At 42.4% G+C, this 26,953-nt stretch overlaps 1 protein-coding gene across 14 annotated transcripts in view; it reads right to left on the bottom strand.

Moving 5' to 3' along the window:
• RBFOX2 (RNA binding fox-1 homolog 2) overlaps positions 1-26,953 on the bottom strand; it is a 157,918-nt gene that overhangs the window by 16,032 nt on the left and 114,933 nt on the right. For 10 of the 14 annotated variants that reach the window (XR_006182033.1, XM_042889484.1, XM_042889483.1 and 7 more), the window contains 6 exons: positions 26,030-26,176; positions 15,134-15,187; positions 6,193-6,285; positions 3,439-3,499; positions 1,017-1,070; positions 790-882 (listed from right to left, as the gene is read on the bottom strand). Coding sequence is in view for 9 of the 14 variants with exons in the window: in XM_042889484.1 (XP_042745418.1) it covers positions 790-882; positions 1,017-1,070; positions 3,439-3,499; positions 6,193-6,285; positions 15,134-15,187; positions 26,030-26,176 (502 nt within the window). In the remaining 5 variants the exon portion in view is untranslated. Of the gene's footprint in view, positions 1-162; positions 231-789; positions 883-1,016; positions 1,071-3,438; positions 3,500-6,192; positions 6,286-15,133; positions 15,188-26,029; positions 26,177-26,953 lie in introns of all 14 variants that reach the window. The other 4 variants (XR_006182036.1, XR_006182035.1, XR_006182034.1 and 1 more) reach the window with 1 other exon arrangement.

Here is a 26,953-nt window from a genome sequence, read left to right as displayed (position 1 = left end):
CCACAAACAGGGTCCAAATCCCCCCCTCTGACACCGCCATGCAGTCTGGTTAGAGTCCGAGAAGCGCAGAGAGTTACTATCAATATAGCAGGCGGCTCTTCCAAAACTGCAGAGGCTCTTTAAAATAATTTGTCAAGAGGCCCTTAAAGTCAATCAACTTACATCAGTCTCTTCCCTCCTTTCCCCTCCCACTCTTTGCCACCCAATCCTCTGTATGTTCATTTTAAAGCCTGAAAGACAAGATAGCCCATATAACAGCAGCAGAAACTTCCCATAAAGTGCCAGCTTACTGAGAGCCCCTCTTCATTTAATTTCATTACACTCGATGCTGGCTCACCATGGAATGACGTGAAGCCCTAGAGGCATCTGCAGACACGTCATGAGTACATACCCAGAGGGACAAGTGGAGAAGCATGAACCCAACCCGGCGTGCGCCCAGGTGCACACCAAGGGGCCCTGACAGCTTGTATAATATGTACTTTAGGAATTGTCCGTTTGGTTTCTTTGTTTCCAAAGGGGTGGAGGGAAAGGGAATGGCCTATTCCTTGCACACACCCTCCCCTTGGTCTGCAGCCTCCTCGTCACATAGATGAACCCATTCACAGTACAGAAACACTGCGGATGAACGGGTTACAGCCACTGCACAGCATACTTGGGCTATAGGTGAACTCATTCCCGACAAGACCCATCCTTTCAAGTATATATTATACAGACCAGAGAAAAGAAGGGAAACAGGTCATAGTTAACTCAAGCACAGTAACAAGAGAGGGGCCAATGGGGGCTACTTACTGATTAAAGGAATGTAAGTGTTAATACCCCCCCTTCCTGACAGGGGCACTGCGGCGTCATTGCCCAGCGAGACATCTGCTTGAAAGCTGGACGCTAATTTAATTTTAAAAAGAATAAAAAAAAAAAAAACAAACGTAAAAAGGTTATAAAGAAACAGCAAATTGAGAACATAAACAAACACCACTGCAGTTAAATGGCAGAAGTGGAAGTGTCTGCTGAAGCTCTACCTGCATATAACTCAGGGCCGTACACCGCTCCAACCACAGGACTCAACTTCCAACCTGAAACAACAAAGACTGCAGTGAATGCCAGAATCTACACCAAGAGAAGGAGCAGGCAGCGTGGGTACGGGGAACGGTCTCGTGCATGCGCCCCAGCTTCACATGCAGCAGCAGCTCTTTCCAATTTCTGCTTCACCACAATCCCCCTTGGTGTAGATGGAGGCCAACTGCTTTTTTTCTAACATCGAGGTCTAGGTGTAGGTTGCTGTACTGAAGGGAATAGCCAAACGCCAGCTGACCTGCAGGAGGGCACTGAGGGAATGCCAACTGCCTCAGACACACACTCGCCGCAAGCACCGCGCAGCTCCACATTCCCTGTGAGAACCGTGCTGTCAGCTCCTCCACGCATTCATGTCAAATGCCGTGGATCCAAAACCTCTCTGAAACCACAGGGAAGTCAATTTACACCTTTAAATTCTCAAATCACCGCTCTGTCATATTTGCTAGAGATCTACAAAGCAACAGTGATTGAGATTTCCTCACTAACCGGATTGCCTGACTGCATCGCAAAAAAAGCAATTCACTCTCCTCATCTCACATTTGCTCCTCTCCATGTTATTTTAGAGTTTCCTATCACCTTTACGTTCCTTTTCAGATGAAAGCCTTCCCAGAGAATTGGTTTTAATATCATCTGGATAATCGGCAAGAACTGAAGTCATCAACACAAAACACACAGGAGAATAATGCTTAAAGGAGCCACCACTGGCCTGCCACTGTAGAAGAGGAGTGAAGAAGAGCACGTTCCCCAGTCAGATCTAGAAACCCATCTGCCATGCCCATCACCTCTCTCTCTGGGCACACAAGATGGGTATAAAGCTAACAGCATGATCTGGGCTGGTGTGGAAAGAGGAGGAAAGACTCAGCTCAGCTAGCAATCACGCAAGCATTTCTATTGGAATAAATTCCTATCTTTCCTCTGTCTTGCTTTAGGAGTCCTGATACACACACTACACTTTCTCCACTCCTACCCAGCCTAGAAACCACACGAACAATTGTGTGAGGTGCAGCCCATCAACACCATTCCCTCATCTGAACCAACGAGATGCAATGCACGCTCCCTCTGTGAGTCTGGGCACACTGTCCTGCACTGCACACCTTACTAGCAAACAGTAATGCGAGTGATGGCAATAACAGGACTAGGATCAGTCCCACGATACAGAAATGGTTGTACCACCACTCGTTAGCATGTCTTACACCTGGCCTAATAACGAGTCCTTTGCACACCTTTAAAGCAAACGATGCTGACTGTTAAAGCACAATATTCCTACCTGTTACCACATTTCACAAGTCATTTGTATGTAAGACAGGTTTTGATACCAAACAGCCATGCACAATTTCTACCCTTCCTCTCATGCAAATGTAACATGGCTGTACTGCCGTTCACTATAAGATTTCCTAATTCCTTTCAAATACTAAAAGCCAGAATCCCAGTCTTTCTGCCTGTCCCTGCTTCCTCAGTTCAGTAACCAAAAAAAAACCCAACTATGTGATTTGTCAAGAGCCACACAACAACTCAGCAGCAGAGCCACAAATAAAATCCTTATTTTCTCGTTTCTGAATCTTAGGTTGTAATTAGAATGGATTCTTGCACTAGCAACTACCTATGCATAGCTTCCCGCTTTTCAAGACAAGAAGAAATTTTCCTGCCTGGTTCAGGACTAAGATTCAGTTTCAAAATGTTTATCAAAGCAGCATTCAGTTCAGTCAGGAGAAGAATGACTTTTTAATGCTATATATGCGCCCACGCAGTAAAATCACTGCACAGACAGGAGAACCTAGACAGCCCAGTAAAACAGGACTCTTCATTGCCCAAACAACTTGGTTATTCTCTATTCAGGTTTGTTGGAAAACGACTGAATGCCAGACACAGCCCGTAACAAGGGAACATAGAAATAGCCCAGTGCCTCTATTTTCCCAGCTGCTTGGGGACACTTGCACTTTTGCTGCTAGAACTTGAGCTGAGATATATCCAGCTATGTATCCTAAGTGATACTCCATTTGTATTCAGGTATTTAAGCGACGGTCAGCCCACTGCAGGCACAGCACCAGCTTGCAGCAGTGGCAGGTGAAACATCAGACCTTGGGTTCCCTTCCTAGCTTGGCAATACTGGGCACATCACCACTCCTCTCTGCCCCAACTTATCCACCTGAGAAATGGTATTCCTTCATAAACTTGTACAGTTACACTGAAGTATCAAGCTGTAGATTAGAGCTCGGGAGTCATTTCCCTTTTTGGGGAGAGGGTCTGGGTTGTTTTTTTTTTCAGCTGGGGAGGTCCTGATGAGAGCCCATGACCTTCCCTCACCAGGAAACTTTAGTCTTTCTTCTAATCTTTCAGCTCATCACCAGTACAAACAGTCTCTCTTACCATTTGCATATGGCGTGACCATCTTCTTATTGGTCATCACTCGTGCTGTGGCGTTGTTAACCTACAAGCAAAAAGGGGACGGGGAGGAGAGGGAAGGAAGCAGAGGGCATTAGGGAAAATGATGGAAAACTCTGATATCACACACACACACACACACACACACACACACACACACGTGCACACATACACACTATACTTTTCTGAGCAAAAAAAAATTAAATAACTGATTTTACAAGAATGCAGTTTTAAAATTACTTTTAACAATTGCCATTTAATTTTAAATGTTACAGCTAAACATGGCACTTTAAATTATGCATTAAACAGAAGGCCAACAAGAGTAAAGTGCAGATTCTCAGACACCCTGGCACCCCCTGGTGCATGGTTACCATCAGCTCGTCCTTCTGAAGGGCAAAATATTTGGTGCTCACAGCTGCAGCCCAGGACAGGCAAGTGAGGCAGGTGATGCACAAGCTGATTTGTTCCTCAAGCTCACCACTGGATTGGGGCCCACAGATCACAGACAGGTTTGAGGTAGAAAAACGTTAACCTGCAGCCCATCAGCTTAAGATCTGAACTGCCATGGTTTGAGATTTTGGACAAGTCACAAAGTGTCTGGACAGACTGCGTTCACTGACTTGCTCCCTATCACATTTAAGTCTTTTTCCAAATTATTTTTTTCCCAAATAAAGAGAAGAAACGGATAGCAGTAGAGATGGGTCTTTCACTGTTGTTGTTTATTGTGCCCTCCACCCTCTTTACAGAGCTCTGCATTGTTCCAAGCGGTTTGATTGCTCAAGCAAGTGGGGTGTTACCACAGAGATGGTGCTGACAAAGAAAAGATGGACCAGTTTGGAAGCCAAGTTACTGCAGCCCTGCGTCAGACAGCCTCAGAGTTCTTGCAAAGAGGGCGAAAGTCTTTATCCAACATCAATAATTTATCCAAAACATCTACCAAATGGGAATCCAGGTTGAGAAAAAAATACTGTAAGAATAAAAGCTGCTCTGGGCCCTTGAGACTTAAAGAAAGGTGAGCGCATGCAAGGTGGGGAATCTGGAACTACATTTACTCTTGTTTGAGCCCCAAAACAATTGAAACATTTCACATTTAAAAAGAAAGAATGGGAAACAACAATGATGAGACTGAGAGCATGCAGTTAAACACACACAGATAAAAGAAAGAAAAAAAACACAATTGATTCAGAGGGTGGGGAGGGAGGAGGGAGGAGATAGGGTCTCACAGACAATCATTAAGATGGAGCGAGTGCCTGAAATCAGCTGCTACAGCAAAGTGCAACACAAGCACTTAAAGGAAAAATTGCCAGAACTGATCAGAAACCACCAGTCAGCAAAGAGACCAACAGCTGCATTGAACCGAGTAAAGAAATAAACTGGGAGAGTGGAAAAAAAAAGAAAAAAAAGAAAAAAAGAAAAAAGAAAAAAAAAAAAAGGTAGAGGAAAGGAACAGTAACAGCTACAAACAGGTCTCAGAGCGGCAGAAAGAAGGGGCAGGAGAGAGAGAAGAGGAAATGAGTGCATTAATAAAAACCAGCCAAACTGGAGTTCAGTAACTCTGAGTAAGATGTGCAGGGGGAAAATCACCATGAAGTCAGTAATCAAACAGCTCAGACTGCTACAAAACGATATGTACATCCAAAGTCCAGGCGGCATTACTCAACAGCATTGAAAATAAAAGGGGGAGAGGGGGGAAGGAGGTGGGTGGGGACAACAAGTCAAATCACATTTCGTTGTGTTAATGTGAGATGGCAGATGGATTTTTTTCTTTCTTAATTTTGTTTTTTTTTGTAATTTTAAGAAAAATTAAAAAAAAAAAAGCTTCTTCTCTAGCGCTTTTGTTTCACTTACCGCCAACTCGTACCATCGCCAGCATTGTGTATAGTTACCATGGAAAGAGTGAGTCAAGTGAAGGGCCCTAAACGCTAGACCATCGAAAAGGGAAATAAAAAAACAAAAAACAAAACAAAACAAAAACAAAAAAAGCAAAATATGCAGACATCTTACTCAAAACGGCGGCTTTTGTTTTTTTGTTTTCATATTCGTTCAAATATTTGTACTTTTGTTTGTTTGTTTGCTTGTTTTCAAGAAAGAGGGAGAGAAGGAAGAGCCAGTTAGCCTTCACCATGGTGGATCACCAAATTGGCCAGCTCTGGGCCCACCCCGCATCGACGGCCCCGCCAGCCGCCCAAAATCACCCCATCGCACCCATCTAGGGCTCACATGAGAGCCAGGAGCGTTGCAGCCTCGCTGCCCCCCACCTCCCTGCCCATCATCTCACGCTTGTGTGGAGGAGAACTGGCCTCGAGGAAAGAGAGGAGACTGGCTGGCCCCCTGCTCTCTGTGCAGGCACAGAGTTACAAGTCGGACAGTACTCTTTCAGTTAGTGTCGTTCAGGCCTGATAACGGGAGACCGGAGCCTCGCAAACTGAAGCAAAGGAAAAAATCAAGACAGCAGAAGGGCAAAAATTTGGAGTGGGTGGGGAAAAAAAAGAAGAAGAAAAAAAAACAACTCAATAAAAAAGGAAACGGAAAAGAAGAATACCCAAAACAACGATAAAAATATTTCGTAAAGGGGTGTAAAACTTGTATACATTTCAGTGCAGGGAGGTGAAGGACACAGACACAAACACACACGCACACACGAGACTGGGATCCAAATGTGAAATAAGTGAGGCAAGACACAAAAAGAAATCAAAAGAATAAATATAAAGAAGAAATTGAATTACTGAAGACATGCACCTCGATTTTACGGCCCTCTACCACGGTGCCGTGTAATTTCTCCCTGGCCCTGTCTGCATCAGCACTATTCTCGAAAGTTACGAACCCGAATCCCTGCATGCAGCGGGAGAAGGGGGGAAAACATGCACATCGTTATATATTGAAATACTGATCTCTAGGTAAATAGAGAAAAAATATCACAGTATGAAATCGACATCAGCACAACTCAGCAATAACCTCCTAGAGTCACATTGTTGGTTCATGCATGTTTCATAAATGAAAGAAATTAAAATTCAATAAAACAAAAGGAACTGTAATCATAATAAGAATAATAAGAGTAATTAAAAAAAGAAAACATAAAAGCAATTGAGGCCAGACCAAAAAAGAAGTACCAAGTTACTCGAGACAATTTGTTTTGTTTTAAGGTGGTTTTTTTTGTTGCTGTTTTCGGTTTGTTTTTGTTGTTGTTTTTTTCTTTTCAAAGAACTGGCATAGGCAGCGAGTTAGGTCCTGTCCCTGACAGCAAACGCACGCAGTGCTGAGCCTGCTGCCTGCCCCGGGCACAGGACAGGACAGCACAGCACTTTGATCTCTTGAACATTCACTGCCATCTGAGTTCCTGGCATCGGGAATTCTGCGAAGCTTTGGGCAATTCGAACACTGAACTTTGCTTTTCCCACCTGTAAAACGGACACATTAATAATCACCTACCTTGGAGAACGGCTGAGAGGAAGGACTGTTTGTAAAGCATCCCTTGCAAGCTCTTCAGGGCACAGCTCACGTCTACTTCTACGCCTATGACTTCCCTAATAATGCATGGGGCCCTGAGAGAAAGGAGGGCTTCCAGGTAGCATCAGGAGAAGAACATCACTCAACGTAATGATTTAGACCAATTAACGTTGTTCTTGTTTCCATACTTCCCTACCTGTGCCATGTTGGACCTGCTGAAAACCTCAACACAGACCTATTGGTAAAAAGAGGGTTTTTCTGGCTCTTCTGGCCTACTGTTCCCTCCTTCAGGGACTGCCACCCTTCTTACTTCGCTTTGTTCTAAGATGGCAACCTCCGTTCCATGGGTGGTGATCTCTACCTAGACACATTACAAAGCTCATAGCAACAAGCTCAGGGACATACCAATGATTTAGATTCACCTAGTCTAGTAGGACACATGCAATGCTTCTGTCCTACACGCTCACATGGCCATCAACTCAAGCAGTTGGGTACAAGGGCAGTGGAAAACATGCTCACTTCCACAGAGGTGAGTGCTCTGACACTCAAGCAGATCTATGACTAAGGGGATTAGGAATTTAGCTTGTAGGAAATGGTGCCCTACCACAGACAATCAGGAGAAGATAATTTTCATGCCATTGCAGAGAGCAGGGCCAAGCTGAAAACTTGCCTGCGTTTTGCTTTCAGGGTACCTGAAGAACAGGAGGAGAAATGGCTTCTATGGCTTATTATAAAGCAAATCCCAGTTTAACGCAAAAGCAGGAAGACCAAAGTCTGCATCCAACGCAATGGAAACTCCTGATAGTAAGCAGAGCAGTGGCTAAGCTGATCAATTGCAAGCTATGCCTTGTCAGGGAAATGGCACGCTAGCCTGGCAGCCTCTCCATGAAGTTCAGGATCGGGATACGTGGATACTCAAAAAATACCATCTTGACTTCTAGGTACTGTTAGCAACAAGACACAAGCAAGCCATCACTCTGAGTGGTTTTTAAAGAGCTGCACCACACTAGTCTTAAGAAGCCACCTTGCACATGCTGGCCTTTACCATCCACAGCTAGGCTTCCAGCACAAAACTGTTACATGTTTGTAAAATGGGATGTAGCCTTTCTTTTTTTCTTTTTCCTCTCTCAGGAACAGCAGTAATAAAAACAAACACACAAAAAAACCCAAACTTGGATATCCCAATAACGTCACACTGAAACCAATAAGAGCTCTCCCTTTTGGGAGCCAAGTCTCTAATCTGAAACTTCAGATAATTTCTTTTCTCCACTTGAAGGAAATAAGTGGCTATATAATAACAAACTGTTGCTTTTTTCAGAACAATGAATGCTTTCAGTTGCAATGAATTAAAATCAGAGCTACAAGAGATCAGGGCCAATAAATCAGTCCAACCACACGCAACTCTGTAAGAGGTTGCAGGGAACTGGGGGGTGGTATAATAACAAAGCTGATTATGAAGGGACAGTGTATTGTATCTGCTTCAAAGAACCCTTACAGAGAAAGGGGAGACTGAGAAATAGAGTAACACGTTTCCCTCTGTTCGATATAATGGGGAAAAAAGCACCTTTAAAAAGGTCTGAGGAGGAGGGGAGGAAAAGACTGCGACAGCAATCTCTATTTCCCTCTTCTCTTTTGACATGAAAATTTTTATTTGTTCTAGAAAATCCTGCAGAGCCTGAGCACGATTTATGTCTTCTGTGATTCTGTGAACTGAAAGCTGGAGAACAGAGGGAAGGTAATTTTTTAGACATTAGCCTGTGCAGGCTAGCACCAAATTAAGACCATTTAAATTCACATTTATTCTCAATTAATGAAGTCTGTAAGGGACTTCAAAACATTACCATCAAATACATTTAAAGTGACTTGGAATTTTCAGTATTTTTAGTAAGTTAAATCAAGGTAGGGTGCAATCCACATGCAGACTAGATAGGAATAATTAACAACGTGAATTAAAACAGAGTTGATTTGATTCTGAACAACATACCTAATTAACTAGATTTTTTATTATTCACAGATCAATCTTTAGCTTATGCAACTCTTTGTTGAAAACCATTTAACATCAATGCTGAATTAACACTTTACATAGTCGACTATGATAGAGTCAATATTTGTGCCCGCTTGGTTAGTCTTCTTAATGCAACTCTTAAGACATTCAAATTTTCATCAGGAAAAATAAGTGAGCCATGCTTGACATTTCTATTATTTCCAGGTTTGAAAATCAGCAGTTAAATACACATTTTTGATGCGGGGAAGAAAAATTATACATGTATTTTAAACTCCTTCTTACAGATGACCTGCAAAGAATAGGGATTAATTTGTACCTAGAAACATATACAACAAAGCATTCTCAGTTTTCCCTCCCAAGGTTGTCTGAACCACAAAGAAAAAAAACAAGAACAGGAGGCAGATGACCAATGTCTGCATAGCAGGTACTGGTTTGCCCCACGGTACTATGCATGCAGCCAGAGGAAGGGAAGATGCAATCCTGGGTTAAAAAAAAAAAAAAGATGACTTAACGTATCTAGATAGAATTTATACAAATACCTTGAGTTTAATAAAGCTGTTAGAATAATAAGGTTGATTTTTTCAACATTTCCCCTCCACCAACAAATGCCGGGAACTTTTCCCAAGCAGAAAATAAACGTAAGCCTCAATGCACCCAGCGGGCACTGAATAACCCCAGCAAACATTTTCAGAACTTCTGAGCAATTTGCAGGGCCAGCCTGAGCCCCCTTTTACCCAAAGGTTTATTCAAAGGGCCTGAAGAGACCGAGTAACTGTCACCCTTTTAGTCTGGCCTCAGACTCTGCAATAAATAACAAGCAACATGATGAGCAGTGTCAAAAATAAATAAATAAATAAATGTATAGAGAGAGTATTGGAACGTTTCCATCTCTGAAGAATGAGAAAGAAAATTTACCATGTAACCGTAAAGGGAGAAATCAAAAGCAGACGGTTCTCCTGGGTGTGGCCAGAACACAGAAATTAAACAAAAACAAAAAAACAACAACAAAAAAAAGAAAAAAAAAATAAAAAATAAATAAAAAAAAAAAAACAAAAATAAAAACAAAGGAAACTAAACAGAGCCCCTTGAAATCCATGCATTGTTAACCCTTCATTTGTCATGGAGTTTAGACAGTCACCTCAGCAGCAGAGTCTTTGCCTTGTACCCCCACAGAGCACGCAGCCAGCAATGGGCTTTGCCTTCCTCTACTGCTGTGCTTGTTTTTGAACAGATTATATATTCCCCCTTCCCCTTCCCCACATATGTAAACCAACTTTTGGGAGCCTGAAGAAATGGCCAAGGGACATAAGTTTAGGCTACCTGTTTCCAAGGCATTTGAGAGCAGAGGAGGGTTTCAGTGTAATCCACCTGAGATGAGCAGGACTGGGATGCACCAACAGGAGCACAGCCCACAATTCAGAAGCACCCCTTACATGAGTTACATGCACACACTTCAAACTGGTGAGAGAACCAGTGTAAACCAAAGCTGCCATCACTTCAGCAGCCCTTCCAGTTCCCCATACGACTCCTGAGCGTGTCTTGAAATTAAAGGCCCTGACCATCGACTTGGACTACCTAGTGAACCAGATGCAGGAATGTATCTAGCTAAAAACAAGAGAAATGAGAGCTTATCTTCTGCTGGCTTAATATCAAACTCTCCCTCTCTCAGATCATTTTTTTATTATCGTTTTTAAATCCATTCCCCCACATCTTGGCTAATTTAGCAACTCCCTGTCCAATGAAATGAGCACCACCACGAAGGTGCTCTGTCCCATAGGGGCTTTGTGATATCAGGCCATCAACTTCAACCTTAATTACTCAAATTGAAGTAAACCAGTTCACAGGGTGTGGACCTATTTTAATTCACTTGTTTATGATCAAGGAGTTGAAGGTAGCCATGGCATTACACTGTAATTGAGCAAACTGAGAGTAAGGGACAAAGGTCACATCTCTCTTCAAGCCACCAGTATTATAAATTTGTTGACCTAAGAAAGTGACACTGGCTGGCACCTTGTATTTAAACCTCTGTGTTAGTAACATCTGAATTTCTAGCTCAGCTGATGGCATCTGAACAAAAATTATAAAAATAGTATTAGAATGAAAACTGTTACCTCTGTAACAAGAGAGTGTATCTATTTCCTTGGGTGGGAACTAGGTCCAGAATTGCAGCAGCTAACTCAAACTATCTACTCCACTCGAAGAAATAAACATGCATGCAAGCATACAATCTTTTAGGCAGAGTTATTAGAAGCTAAATATCCTTATCTTAGCCTGCAGTTAACAGCAAGCAAGATTTATGTGTTTCCATACAGCTTTCTATACGATTTTCTAGTTAGTACAGATGTATTTAAGGATTTTCACCCACTAAACATGTGCATTTCCCTTGTGAAGACCAGATGTAAGCAACTATACACACAATTATTGAAAAAGATACTGCACTTTGACACTTGACTCCTAAACAAGAATTCAGAGACCACTCTCCTTTTTTATCGACTTGGGCTTTCTAACTGGAAGGTAACCCTGAAATCTAGGCTTTCAGTCTGCACTAACACGACTCTTACCACATAGAAACCCAAAACATGCCCCTTCTTCAGCCAAGGTTTGGTTGTGTGCTTATGTGCTCTTGGTATCTGAATGCCATTGAGGCCACATCTCAGAATGCCACCCGGCAGACAGCATGGAGCAGAGAGCTGGGATTCCCCTCCCCTGCAGCTTTATGGATGTCATGGGCTTCTCATTTCAAGTGCTACTAGGGCAGAATGCATTAATTCTGTAAATATGTCCATTTGTTCAGTTCAGCACAGCAGTGCCAAAATATGCATCTACAGCACAGCTCCACAACCAGAGGTGTGGGAATCCCATCTCTCAGCTTCCTCTGGAGGTGTTTTACTCATGGTTCAGTGAAGCGCATGGCGAATTGCAACCATGAGCAGAATGCTATTTCTAGGCATTTATTTATATGGGTCAGAACTAGAATTGTAAAGGCACACAGTACAACTGGAGCAAACCGATAGCTTCCCGAAAGCAAGCAAAAAGTAATAAATAAATGGAGGGAAGACTAATGTCATTCTGTCATACAATCTAAAGAAAGAACTAAATGAAATTCAACAGATGTTTCGAGTTTGTATCTTGTTTCCAATGTAGCTAAACAGCATTGGTGTGAAGTCTACCCACATAATCCTACTAAATAGATTGAATCCAGGCAGAAATCCAGTTAGGGAACAATCACTCACATTGCTTTCAGAGAAGAATCAGCAAAACTAATTATTAGCTGCCTCCTAGACTGCCGTGATACGGAAGGACAACAAATAACACTTCCTAAGCCAAGCACAAGAACCTGAGGCATGAGGTGGCTGTGACGTGCAAGCACTGCTCTTACAAACTTCTTAAATGCAGAGACCCCAAACACACAGTCTGTCTGGTATGGTTCCCTCAGGCACACCACTACAGCTGTGGAAGAACACTGCCTGGTCATCTCAGATGGATTCAAAAGGCAGATTACCAACTGCAGCTCTCCTCCATGCGGGCCCTCCTGCCCGCCATCACTGGAACAGGCCCTGGGACAAAGAGCTGCTCAGGGCCATCGTAGCCTGGGTGGGCAGTTTGGGATTCACTTGTACCTTTTCAATATTGACAAAAGATACACACAAAACTCTACACCCTTAGGAACCCAGGGAAGGGGAGGGAGCATTGAGAACACAGCACAAGGCAGGCAGCAGGAGCATCTGCTTTCGGATTCCCAAAAGAGAGGAGGAGGAGAAGAAGAGAGAGGTTTCATATCATTAGATTAGAATGGAAACCACAGGGCAAGAAAATGCATTCAGATTTTTTTTTTCCTAAGGTGGAGGAAGAACCCAAGAGTGAGTGAGCGGCCTCCAGAAAGATCCGTTTCCTTTGCTTCACCATCAGATCACCAGACTGTTGCTTTTCCATTATCATGTGAATACCAGGTGCTTCGTGCAGCTACACCCCATTCAAACACTGGGGCCTCCCATTTTCATGCTAAGCAGGAATAATCTCACATTCTTTTAAAACACCGATTATTTTAGCTTGAGAAGGATGCAGGGGTACCACAAAATTATTTGTTGAGTGTTTTCTCATTCTGTTCAGATTCTGCCCCATCCCTCACATTAGCTATCAGCTCTGCAACTGCTTTTTGCTGTAAGATGACCAAAAAAAGCAGTAGGAAACTGCATGGTCATGGACTGGAAGAACATCTCTTTGGATCGCTTTATTTTTTCGTATGTTTATTAAGGGTTTGGAATAAAATTGGTCACGGAACTCTTCAGCAACTATTTTTGTTTTAACTGAAAACCAGAAGCCTTGATCTTTAACAACTGCAGAAGAAAATATCTTTCATAATGATAAATCAAGTCTTCACAGAAAGTCTCCAATGTTAGTGTTGCCTAGAAGGAAAAGGGCAGCAGTGGGTGTTTATATAGGGCTGTATGGATGGCAAAGCAAGAGTGAAGTTCACGTGCAGAGAAGAAAACATTGTGCTGGAAAGCACAATGAAGACGAAGATGAAGGATAGAGCTCAGCACTTTGTCAGGCCAGTTATTTTTGTTCTTTCTTTTGCACTTACGTCCAAAAAAAATAGGCATTTTGATAGAGGCCAGAGGCTATTCCCAAAGCCAAATAGAAATGACCAAAATTGAGACTAACTCGCAGACAGCTCTGGCCTATAAATATCAGAAGAACAGCAGAGAGCAGAATAAATATTTACAAACTCAGCATAGCTGATTGTTTTGGTAAAGCGTATAGATTTTTATCCCCAAAGGGATAAAGCTCTCTAACTAAGCCATGAAGGCATTTACTCTTGCAGACTGCTTTATTAAAACAACAAAAAGAAATAAGAAATACCATGTTTGGTGGTGGGGTTTTAAGCACAAACTAAGCGTGGAAAGGGAAAGAGCCGAATCTCATTTGCTTTGTAGGCAGATCAACTGCTTTCTGGTTTCCAGGTATCACAGAGACTGAAGAATTTCACAATGCATCTTGGGGAACACGGGTTGAATTTGCAGAGGGCTCTGAACATGAACAGACCCAAAAGATACGTTAAAGCAAAGAGGCCACGTTAAGATAGTGAACCTCAAATCCAGGAGACAGATACACAAGCTCTAAACTGAAACTGCTTAGCTGAATTGCAACTTCAAAATCTCTTGTGTGCATGCACACATGTGCACACACGTGTACGTGGGGAGTAGGGAAGTTTTGTTTTAATTGAAAATGGGAATCTTAGCATTGATTAAGTCAAGCAGAGTATAGACATGCACTGTGCAAGCTTCCCCCATAGAGCTTTGGCAATGCACCTTGCTCCTGACCTGCAAAATTCCCTGCTATTCCAGTGCTGAACCTCCTGGGCAGAGAGAGAATCACATCAATTTGTCATTGTGGTGACACTGGTTACATGATGAGAACCAACTGCCAATTAGGACAAAGATCACTGAATCTCTCTGCAACTGACCTGAGCAACATCTGAAATTTCATTTTGAAAGAAATAAATTACTACTGGCTCTCAACAAAACCTCCCTCTTAATACATTTTAAGAATGAAGATAGGTGTTCAAGTGCAAATTCAATAGGGAGAGTTCCACAGGGGCAGGACAAGGGGAGTTGGCATGCTTTTATTAAGTATCAAATATCTCAAATGTGAAAGGTCAGCTTCTCAGAAATATGAGCAAGTCTATAAAAGAGAATAAGCAAGATCCTTCCACATGTTAGATATTACACTTATTCTAGGGGAATATTTTAACGCAATGAAGATGTGGTTTCGGGTGGGGGGGGGGGGGGGGCCGGGCGGTCAGCCTTTGTTTCTTTATTATTATTATTTTATAAATATATATATATATTTTTTTTTTCTTTACCAGCTCCCTTCATGTGACATTGATTTAATTTACTCTGCCTTCCCCACAGGGCACCCATTGCCAGGGCAATGAGAAGGGGTTGTTATGAAGGCTCAAGTGACTCCCTGTTTGTTTGAAAGATTGGGAACCTGATCCCTTATTACAGATGGGAGCATCCAGGAGCATTCATACATGCTGCCCAGAAATGACCATGCTCAGAGTCTGGAGTCAGAGGGAACAGGAGACAGTCCCCAGGATAGCTTTTCCCTTCCCCCATCACACTAATTCCTGGTGATCCCTACACAGTATATTCTCTAGGCAACGAACTGCCTTTTACTCTGTGCAATCAAAACGTGAGAAGCGAGTACAGAAACAGGACTTACCTTGGAGCCGCGCTCATTAAAGATTATCTCTACATCAAGGATTTTGCCAAATTGCTGCAAAGAGACAAGGGGAAAAGAAAGATTTATTTTTGTCAATCCATTTCAGGTAATTTTTTTGGGGATGGCTAAACATAAGAAGGGAGGTGAGAATATTTCCATTCCTAGCATATACACATATACAAATTGCAGTGATGTGACTCAATTCTTCCAGCTTATGACACACAGATCCTCTTGGCCACAGACACAAGTTTTTTTCCTCACAAAAGCCTGAAGAAAGATCTCCAGAAGAGTTTTAGGGATTCCAGCTGGTCCCTGCACAGACCAAAACTGAGGAAAACAAGAACTACAAGTTAAAAAGGCTTCCGCACAGTGAAACCATATACAGATCACATCCTTTAGCTGGGAACACATTTTAGTGCTGCTATTGAACTGGTCACATTCAAGCCAGTTATCTGTTTGTAAGGCATTACTACTTCAACAGAGCCCCACAATACTCCACTAGAAATGCTGTATTTCCAAAAGTTTGTTCTCCAGAAAGACAGGTCCAAGATCTCATTCTCAGGAACACACATATGGAAGAGTCATAATTGGTTTGAAAGCAATGTATCTCCCTAGAATTTAAGCATTTTTCCTACCCTGTTCTTTACAAAAGCTTTCAACATCACAGTTTTCCATCTCATCACCTGCAGAAGTTTTAAAGGGTGTAGGAAATGAAAGGACAACAAAAGAAGAAAGGATGGTTCCACAGTGAGGAAAGATGATGAGCACCACCTCTAGGGACCAGCATCCTTCTGTTTTCTCACCATGCAAAGTGATATTTGTCAATTTTTTTTTTTTAATCAACATTTCCATATCGAGTCAAGTGGGTATAATGCTTATTTTCTGAGTGCCCTGCTTGAAAGATTTGTGTCCAGATTTGCAGACGTGGAACATTTGCAACAGTAAGCCATGATGACTAAAGAGAAGCTTTGGATATGTAAAGCAGTAAAAAGCTATTAAGTCCCTTCAATCGTCTTTATGCAAATGAAACTCTTCCAACAATTTTAGCTATAGTTTCTGTCTGCTTCCATCTTCCATTCTTAAAAGGAGATAGTTGTATTCTTTTCACAAATGCTGGATCACAGATGTTGTTTTTACTGTTCTATTGTGTAAGGACAATACTTGATCTTCTATTCATCTCCAGAACAACTGAATGCATAATATCTTACGTTACACAAAGTTTGAATAACGTTAACGTAAACGTGAGCAGCGACTGCATCTTCCTTTAAGCCTCAACATCTCAACAGCTAGGCTTGATCCATGCTGGATCCTCTTTTGACCACTGCTGTGCCAATCACAGCTAAAATACATTTTCTATTTCTATCCCATGCTTGGTGTGGGCTTGTCTATAAAGGAGATTAGCCATTGATTGCTTTTTGTTGTCTTTGTTACTTGGGCACTGCCATGAAAGAAATCAGTCACGACTGCTTTCCTGATAAACTACAAGTGTTTCAGAGCAGTTACAAGACAGGCTGAACCAATCTGACAGCTTACGGCTGCCAAAGGGCTGCTCCTGTTCCTTCATCCTTCCTGCCTTCCTCTTTCCACCTTCCTGCCTGGGCTCACCAGCTTCCTAGAGCTGGCCCTAGTTCTCATTTTCACTCGTATATCAACTGATACAGTCCACCAATTCCACGAAAGAGTAGCCCAACAAATGGAATGAGTAACACATTTTTTGACGGTTTACTGGTCAGAACTGGTTCAAAGGGTCCTGGGAGTGTAAAGGCTTTGAGAAACAACAGAGGACGGAAAGCTGAAAATGCTCAGCCCAAGAGTGGAATCCGTCCCTGCCACATCAGCTCAGCTGTCTAGCCTTGCCACACACGCTGAAACAGCCGGCTCTTGATAAACACAAATGCCAAAATTATTTTCAGAAACTTCAGAGCCATCAAAAATCACTGGTTTCTTCTTCATTAGAGTTGTCTTAAAAGAGAACAAACTGTGCAGCTTCTGGTGCACAATTATGCTTTGCCATCTTCCCCTTTCTCCACACCCAGCTGGGCCTGGATACTTGGGTATTGCTGCCAGATCTGCTTGCCAGCCCCAGTCGGCCAAACTCACTGCTCAGAGTTTCCACACCAACAGGAAACCTTGTCTTGTGCATTTAATTCCTAAGGGCTGGCAAAAAGCTGGAGGTAACGCTGAATGTAAGCGAAGCCTACAGCGGGCTGTGGCCACCTCACCGCTTTACCATGTAAGTTGTGTTTGATGAAGCAAGAGGGAAGAAACTAGGACATCAGCAGCTAACTGCTGAGGCCTGCTGGAGAGGTTTCGTGCTCTGTGAGATTCCTTGGAAGAAAGCAGTGAGGCCGTGAGGCGGCAGGACGTGTGCTGGGCTATCCAAGACTCTGCTGCAGCTGTTGCCACAGCCGCTCTGGCAGCTCTTTGTCCTTACTGCTGCAACGGTTACAGCAGGTCCAGGACTGGAGGCTTTCATTTTTTGGTTGTGTGCCAGAATTTTCCTGGAGAATGAAAGCAGGAAAAAAAGAACTAGTTCATTTTAACAGTTTATATCTCCTTCAAAGCTGAATCTAATTTAGTGGAACATAAAAAGGCACTTTGTTCTCTGATGGTGCTTCCCCTACCAATGTCAACAACCTACTGCAAACAATGGAAGTTTTAAGAGCTCCTTTGCAAAAGGTTACAAATTCTGTACAGATAAGCCAGACCATCTAAAAACAACGATCAACACCAAATGCCCCCCTATTAATTTTTTAAAATCATGCATACAGGCATGTTTGTGTTTTACAGCAGACAGTGGCTCTAGCCAAATAAAACAAGACCCGTGCTTATGTCATCCATGATGGGGACTAACCCTCTAATCTCTGACCTTGAAGGCATGAATCACTGTGCTCACAGACCTGATTCTTTCGCTCAATTATTACCATGAATGTCTACTTACAACCCAGCAGAACAGCAGTGGAAACAAAATTCTGAGCCTCTAAAGAAAGCATAATAGAACTACACATCTCAAACATCATTCTTCATCATGACTTCAACAGCTTATTATGTGACTGAGAGACCAGCACATCACCCTGCTACACATCAGGTCACAAGAAGCCTTCTCCATGAACTGGCTGTGTGTGAGATATATAAGCACATATCTCAACCATATGTCAGGTATGCATATACGTACACACACGCTTTCAATCACGCTATGGCATACGACTCTCAGAATCTTGTTGTGTCTTAGTCCTCCACACCCTGAAGTGATCTTGCACGTGTGTTCAGTTGTTTTTCAGGAAAGCAGATGAATTAGAATAATCTTTTCTACAGTGGCAGCAAGGCTGTTGGAGATTACAGTTTTAAGGGGTATTAACAGACAACAGCTATGAACAGAAACCAATTTTCTTGCTTGAAGTTGATGCACCTCATAAAGCAAGGGCATTGTGAAAGGAGGAGCACGCATGCTGTGTGCTTCTTTCTACCCAGATGACATGAAGGCAGCAGATTTTTCCAGCAGAGGCCATAATTACATTACATATAATAAATTTGAGAGATCTGGCACCAGAGAGCTTTTGCCTTCCAAGGCACTGACAGTTTGGTAGGGCCCCTCCTGCGGGCTCTGTTCCAGCTGGCCCTACCTCCTCTGCCTGTCTAGAGCTTTCAGAAACCAGCTCCAAAATGTGCCAGACAAATAACTTAACCCTATAGAAGCCAGCAAGAGGGATTACAAGGTGAATTCTCTGCAAGTTATGGAACAATCAAAAGGTAACATAAGCCACTATCTGACAACCTCCAACTGCTACAACAGATTCTTCTATGCCCAAGCAGCTACGTAATTCACTGAGAGATGAGTGCAGTAAAGTACCTAAACCCAGAAGATACCCAACAGTCCATTTTCAGTGAAGGTCTAAATTTCACTAGAAGTTCAACATCACCAAGAAACCAATTACTTACGTAGGAAATAATTTCAGGTCCTCAAGCCCGAGGTGCACAAGCAAGAGCACTTTGTATGCGGGAGGGGTCCCTGCTGCAGTGAGTGCCCTTGCCCCAGCTCCCCACTTGATGGGATGTCTTTCAGCTGAGAACATCTCTGTCTGGAACTGCACCCACAGAAGCAGCAGAGACCCGAAGTTGGGTTTGAGAGGACTCGTCAAGATCCTTATTTGACAGTCCAATAGTCTATGACAGCTGCTGTGGCACACGTATTTCTGTAGAGGAGCACTGTGGTGCCTGGTGTGGCCATTCAGACAGAGCATGATGCTCAAGCAGTGCTGAGCGCACCACCATTCAGTCACAGAAGGTGACTCCAGGAACTGCACTGGTGAAACATCAGGATAAACAGCCTTTCTAACACTACTCAGATTAATCAGCAGAAGCAAAGGCCTGCTGCTGTCTTACTGCAGGAAGACCTAGGAGACAAGAGTTGTCATAAAGAGGTTTCTTCATGTCAGAACTCCTGTTCTGCAGTGCTGTCATACAGGACTCAATTACATGTAATCAGGAGTCAGCATTAGACAGAGACTAAAGAAGCTGAAATCCATCTCAACACCCAAAAGATAGATTTTCTCCTTCGAATGTTCAATTTAACCAAAAAGAAGCAACCCTTTCCAGATCTTTTCTATTATTCTTGCTCCATCGTATTATTTGCCTACCTTAATACCTAGTGAGTAGTTTTCTGACATTGTCAATAGTTGTGTACCATGAATTACTTGTGGATTCAAATCCATTTACTGGCAGAAAGACCCACCGTCAACTTTTCAGCCTGAAAGTGTAGGCTCATAGAGGTGTTTTGCACTCTTGACACCAGAAGAAAGTTAGATGAGAAATTATACCCATTGATATATTTTAGGAAATGCAGAGGGCCAAGAAGCCGAGACTTTCAGGTTGCAAAACCTTCCAAGAATATCCATTACAGAGCTCTCAGAGTTGAGTTTTTTGGATTACATAAAGCTCCCTTTGTCACCTGTGCTGGGCTGATGAGGTTTCCCCAACAGAAGCAATTAACAAGCTACAGGTAGAAGCTATGACATAAGGTAGACAAGATGTTGTACTAAAAAGAAAAAAGCAATGCCATTTGAAGCCAGAGCCTGAGATTTCACACCCTTCACACTGCTATCCCACCTTCACCTACAATCGTCCTCAACATGGTCCTTATTTTTACCTTATACTTTTTTTTTTCTCTCATTTTTAATAACAGGAGAAGATATGTGAGCACTTGAAAGCATTTCACCAAGGCAAATTCTGAGCAAAATCACTTCTGACTACTTGCACTGTTGCTCCTACAACAGATAAGTAGGATTTAGTACACAGATGCCTGCATGGACCGCCAAAACAATTCACTTTTCTTTTATTTGTGGAGGAAATTAATGATTTAGCCAAAGAGCAGATGGATATTCCTCTTTCAACAATCCAACCCAGCCTCCATCTTCCCCAGTAGACTTGAAGGGCACCAGAGCTGACCACATTATCTCAGTTTTACACTGAGAGGCAAACTGCTTGTGGAAGCCAAAGAAGGAAGGACTGAAGGTATCGGTGATGAGGTACAATCACAGACACCATCAGAGCACAAAGCTGAAAGGATTGGGAATGTGCCGATGGAAACATCAGATTTTCTTCTGCTTACATAGTCCATTAAGGAAGGGAGCAGCCTGCTAGCAGTTAAGGAGACTGTCACTGTGTCAGAGACCTTTCACACACAAGTTGTCTCTCCAAAACTAGATAAGAACACTTTGGAAATACGGGCTAGCTTGTTTTTAGCGCTGGGAGCAACTCCTTCACTCCCCAGTAAGCTGCTCCATTGTTTAAATCACCCTAAATGACTAAGAATTTACCCTCTTATTTCAAGGTTAATTGTGATAACTCCTAGCTTCCAGCTGGAAAATCTTGTTATGACTGCAAATAAGATCTAAAACCCCTATTAATCGGTATCAACCATGCGTAAGCACCTGCACAGCACAACCTAGTCATCTTCCAACCTCTTTTTGAGGTCGAGGCTGAATAAATGAACCCAACACCTTACACACCTCAAAAGCCATTCATCTTCAAAGCCATCAGTTATTTTTATGATCCCAAGCTGAACTCAGAAGCGAACAAAATTGTGCAGTCTTTTCGACTTCGAACATGAGCAAGATCACATCCCTCCTTCAACCCAAGAGTGCCTTTTGCATTACTGAAGCAGTTATCTTCAATGATCACCAGTTCTCTCTCAAATCAGCATTTTCCAACTAAAAACTTCTATCCTACATGCAGAGCTCATACCCAAATACACAGTACCCAGCACTAAACTGCATCTAGCATAGTCTTACTAGATTTCTTATTGGATTTATCAGTTGACCATTCATTTCGAGTCATTCTCTACCAGTAACCTAATCTTCCTCCTCCTCAAACAAATACACGTACACATGTATACATTGTACATGCATTTTGTATTTTAGAAGATAAATCTCACAGGCAAGGTTTGAATAGCACTATCTCCATGGGTCGATACAGATACTGAAGAAGACTGAAATGGACCCTTGGGGAAACCTACACTAGAAGCACTCCTGATCACTGATGTCTCCCCAGTAAGCATGACTTTACATGATGTACCATTAAAGATTTTTTTCACCTCTCTGACATGTTCTCTTCTATGCTCTTGTTTTAAATAAAAAACTGGTCACACAAATTAATTCAACTGCTCAAGCAACGTTCCAGTATCTCGATATTGTTTTGCACAATCTTGGCAAAAGAGACAAAATGTGTTAGAAAGATACATTACCTTACAGAAAAGTCATACTGAATGACAGTAAACTCTTCCTTCAGATTCTAATGTTTTTTAATACTTTCCAAAGTTATTTTTACATTGGATGAACATTCAGATAATTAGCGTGCAGCTTTTTGAATCATCCCCTTGTTTTGTTCCAAATATTGAATTCAGCCCTCTCCAATTCCCCTAGCTTACAGAAATTGGTTAAAAATTAATATTAACGAACAGAAGAGTTTATTGGTATGGCTGTTGTCCTTGGGCATACCTTATCCATCTGTTAATGCTTGCTTGCTTGGCTTTTTTGTTGTTGCTTTTTTTTTTAATAAATATTAGCAAGCACTATCTCATCCTCCTTCATTATAAATTATGTACAAAACCAGATATGGTAAAAATACTTCCTATTACATTACAAACAAAGCAAGTACTATGCAAATATTCTGTTTTTAATTTTAAAATACTGATTTTGTACTGGACCTATCCCTTCTTAGACCTTTGTTCTTTGCATGTAAATAACTGACCCTTTCTCCTTTGCAATTACGTCACCAATATCCCAGAGATTCAGTGCATTTTCTTTCCCACCTAATTCTTTGCTTAAGTAATTACATTCGCTGCTACTTCATTCGCTCTTCCTCTTCATCCTCCCTGTGTGGCGTGCAGATTGCTTTATAGTACCACACTTCCACGACCTGGAATCACACCTTTGTGGCCATCACGATGATTTTGCTAAATGCTTTATATTAATGCTTCCCCCTTTTAAATGTACCTTCCCAGTTGGCTATCCTGCCAATTGTTTAAACTAAGAAACAGACTCTTCTAAAGCTCCTTGCATTAGTGACTGATGCCATATTCTATTTGCACAAAGTAAATACAGACAAATAACAATCACTGGTACCTAGGCAACCGTGGGATTTCAGATCAGCTATTAACTCTTCTTTATCTCCTAGAACAAGGTCAACTATTGATTTATTCCACACTGGGTGCAGAACTGTGTGCATTAAAAATGACCTATTCTTTCTAGAAGCCTTCTTGAAGTCTTTCCATCGGCATCACAAAATGTCAGGTAAATATTACCTGCTCTAAGCAGCCTATTTTATTTGCCAGCCTATAAGAAGCATATACTTAAGGAAATGTTTGTTCCATCGCAGAGGATATTTCGGGTACCTGTTAGAAACACGTGACAGGAGAGAGATGACTTGAAACCTGAAGAACCTGAATTTGTCAGGAAATCCTTATGTCTGCAGCTCTCCCAAATGGCGATGGTTCGGAAAGCATTATGTAATTTCCACTTAATCACACACACAGCAACATATCTGAAGTCCACCTCTACTCAGGACTGGATGAAGGCATCAGCTAATGTTTTGTGCCTCAGGACTGGGCTGACCTCTCTCGCATGCTGTTCAGTCCTCAGGGGACTTCTTTCCTCCTATTCCCCACCATCACATTTATTTCTCCCTCCTCCGCTGCCTTGCTGTCTACCCAATTTCTCTCACTGTACAGTAGTTTGGGAAAACCACTCCAGGCAAGGATTTTGAGTCTCTCAGATATGACGTTGAAGAGATGTGACCTGACACACGGAAGGGAGAGGGAGAAGATGGGGGTTATAGGCAGCCACAGCTGAAGATTCAGACAACCATGAGTCCCCCGTAGGAGAAAGGGTTGGTTTCAGTAAGTCACCCAAGGGAAAGCATCCTGATCCTGAAAGAGAAATGGGAGCAACGAGGATTCAGACAGAAACGCTCTCCTGCTTGAGGCTCTGAACATGCTGAGAGAAGCAGCACAGAGAAGAAGCAAGAGCTGCAAGAACCATTGATTATTTCCTCGGCAAAGCAATAAAGTTTTTCCTTATAGGAAAATGGCACTTTTTTTTTTTTTTTTAATGTCTGAAAAGATGGATGATGGTCTGGTATGCATAATTCTCAGAAAACACAGTGCCAGGTGAACTAGCAAAAAGGTTTTGTGGGGAATACACCATTTACCTAAGTCAAAATCACACCACCATGCAGGAACTAAAGATGACATTCAGACAAAAAGCAAACCAAAATCAGATGACTTGGGGAGCAACAGAAACTCATACAGTGCACAGAAGGGATTAGGAAGTGTGTAAGTGGCAACATCTGGGTCCCCAGAAAAGATAAGGAACCTTAATGGAAGCAGCCAGGCCATATTTTCTACATGCTCCACACCAGAACAGCAGTTCATTCCTATCGCCTGTGTCTCTTCAACTCCAAAGCAGACATGAGAGTTGAGAGTCACCAAGACAGGGATGTTCTTGCCATTTCCATTTCATTCCTGTCCCCATGCCAGGAGTACAGGGAGGAAAGTATCAGTGCAAATGTGTATGAAAGGGTCCAGTCTTGAGCAAAGCACCAGGCCCAAGGGAAAGGGCAGCACATACACAGAACATTTTATGTAAGTGATACAGCTCCCAAGAGAGGGGAGAAGCAGCAGCACAGAGCAGGGAGTGCTAAATACAGAGTATAGCAGGTGGTCCAAGAACTGGCTGTGATTTCAGCAACCAGTTTATCCAAACCGGACGGAAATGCTGAACGCACGGCTCTGAAACAGCAAAAAAGCAAGCTAAAAAACACAAGCAGAGCAGGCAACTGAAGACTCTGCAATCACAGACTGCCAGGAGATGAGTTTCACCCTGAAAACATTCCCACAGATGTCAAAAGTGCAGCAATCTAATGCATGAACAAGAAGGAATGCCAACCCAGGCCTCCAGCAATAGAATCACAGAGTTGTAATTTCAACTGGGACCTATTTCCAGAGGTCATTTAGTTCAACACCTGCTCAGAGCAGGTCTAATGAGATCAGTTTGGCTGGGCTGTACCCAGTCAAGTCGATCACCTCCCAGGATGGAGGTGTCTGAAGACCTGCTGACGTTCCTCTGAATAGCAGCCCTGCCCTCTGGCATTTTAACAACTCCTCAATTTGGTATCATCCACAAAACAGCTTCTTACGGCTTAAAAATAAATAAATAAATAAATAAATAAATAAATAACAAAACCCAACTATGTCTCACAATATACAGCAACTGAAGACCATCAGTGAAATTTTCAATATTTCTGCAATCTCTATAGTCCAAGCAGTGAATCAATAATTCCAGTTATTCCTTTTTCATGTGTAAGTTTAAGCTTGAAGTCGAAATGTCAATCTGACACACTCAAAATACTGTAACACCACTCTCCCTGTGACAGTGCATACACATACACAGATGTCTAAAGAGATGCAATAGCTCAAAGTGCAGCATGGTGCAGAATTTGGAGGAATAGCTGGCTACATGTTTAGGATCAAGGACACAAACTCAAAGCAGCACGGTAAGGCAACCTTAGCTTTGTTCTTTCCTGACTTGAGTGCTCTGCCCTGCATCTTAAATAGGCAGCAACATTTTAAGCCTGTTACCTTTATAAAGAAGTATTTCTGAAGACTTTGAAACACATCATCAACCAAGAACGCTACCATCATACCAGCAAGTCACAGATTCCCGATGATGATATATAGCCAACTTCACCTAAATGTTAGGTCATGAGGCACCCAGCTCATCTGTGTCCACATGGAAAAAGTCACTGGCTATACTCACGTAAACTAACCCTTCCCCAAAGAGCTTATAAACTGGGAAGATGAATAGCACATGAAGATTAGGGGAGACAAAGTATTCCATCAAAAGAAACAAAATGTATATCATACCCAACTCAAAATACCATCTGACTTGCACTAGCCTTTTCCACATGCAATTACCAGTTGGCCAGCTCCTCGCAATAATTTTTCATCACAGAAGTGCATCACGAGGAAAGACAAATATTTCAACAAGTTCCTAAGCAACTGAAAAACAGTGCTTTGTGAGGGATATATTAAGTCAATGTTTAATTCTAGTCTTCACTGGGAAATAAGGTAAAGTTTTGTTGTGGTCTTTTTTTTTTCCCTCAAGCCAGTTATTAGCTTATAATTAACATCTCTGTACGAACAACACAGAGTTTTCATGTGCATTGACCAAATGCTACTAATCACCCTAATTTTGCAACAACTTTATAGGGTGCTGAGTAAACCAGGACAGGGTCAAAAGAAGGGCTTTTTCCCCAGAGAACATAAATAAGCCAGCATTGTACATTGTGCCTGTGGTGAAGGAGAACCTGCTGTGCCTTGAAGGGCTTTAGCAAACTTACCCCAAACATCTGTCGAAGGTCAGGATCTCGAAAGCGGAAGGGAATGTTAGACACATGAAGTCGTTTTGGAGTGGATTTGCTCTCGGTGTTCTCACTGCTCTGTGTCTGTGATTGCTGTCCATCTGTCTGTGCCCCTCCTTCTGTCTGCTGAAATCAGAAAGACACAAGTGTGTGCATGAACAGAAACCGTACAAATTACTTCAACGTGCTCCGTCCATCTCTTTTCGTGTATTAGTACTCTATTTGTGACTGCAGTATCTGAGTACTTGACAATTACTTTGATAAAGCCAGCAATGCTTAACCATTGATTTGTTGCTCTTCCCTTCCTTTTTCACAACTAAACAGTAATGAGATCTCATCTTCTTTCCCCTCCTATCACCTTTTAGCTTAGTAGATTTGCCTTTGGTTTTCTTAAATTGCTTCTCTTTTCCCCTGCTCTTCCTCACTTCAGCTGCCACCATATGAAAGCTCTAATGAAGAGGCGGATCTTCCGTATCCTGAAGCTGGGAGGTAGTACCGCCGCTCTAATCTCATGTGGCAGGATGTTCCTGCAATCATCAAAATCCCACAGCTGAAGTGGCAGCTCTTCACCGGGCCAATACCAGAAATGCATCTCCAGGCAAAATGGCATCTGCTGTCAAGCTCCCTTCAGAGAAACACCACCCCCAAAAGAAGGTCTATAATTAAACGGTAAAATCCATGTATCAACAGCTTACGGATGTCTTTGATTAACTTTTCTAGTACATTTAAAAGCCATCCCAGGGACAGGAAACAGTCATTAGTGCTGCTGGATTTATAAAAACCTCCAAATGTTACTTTCTGCTGCCAGCTCCACAACTGAAATAAAGGAATTGGGTCTGGCACTCCCAAGTGGTACAGCAAGCCAGGGCAAGGGTGGGCTCTTAATACTTGTGCACAGAGAAC

The sequence above is a fragment of the Lagopus leucura genome, unplaced genomic scaffold, assembly GCF_019238085.1.
Source record: "Lagopus leucura isolate 7727_CA_CO unplaced genomic scaffold, USGS_WTPT01 Super-Scaffold_100159, whole genome shotgun sequence".
NCBI lineage: Eukaryota > Metazoa > Chordata > Aves > Galliformes > Phasianidae > Lagopus > Lagopus leucura.
The sequence above is the reverse complement of the archived record's forward strand: the minus strand, read 5'-3'. Positions and strand labels throughout refer to the sequence as shown.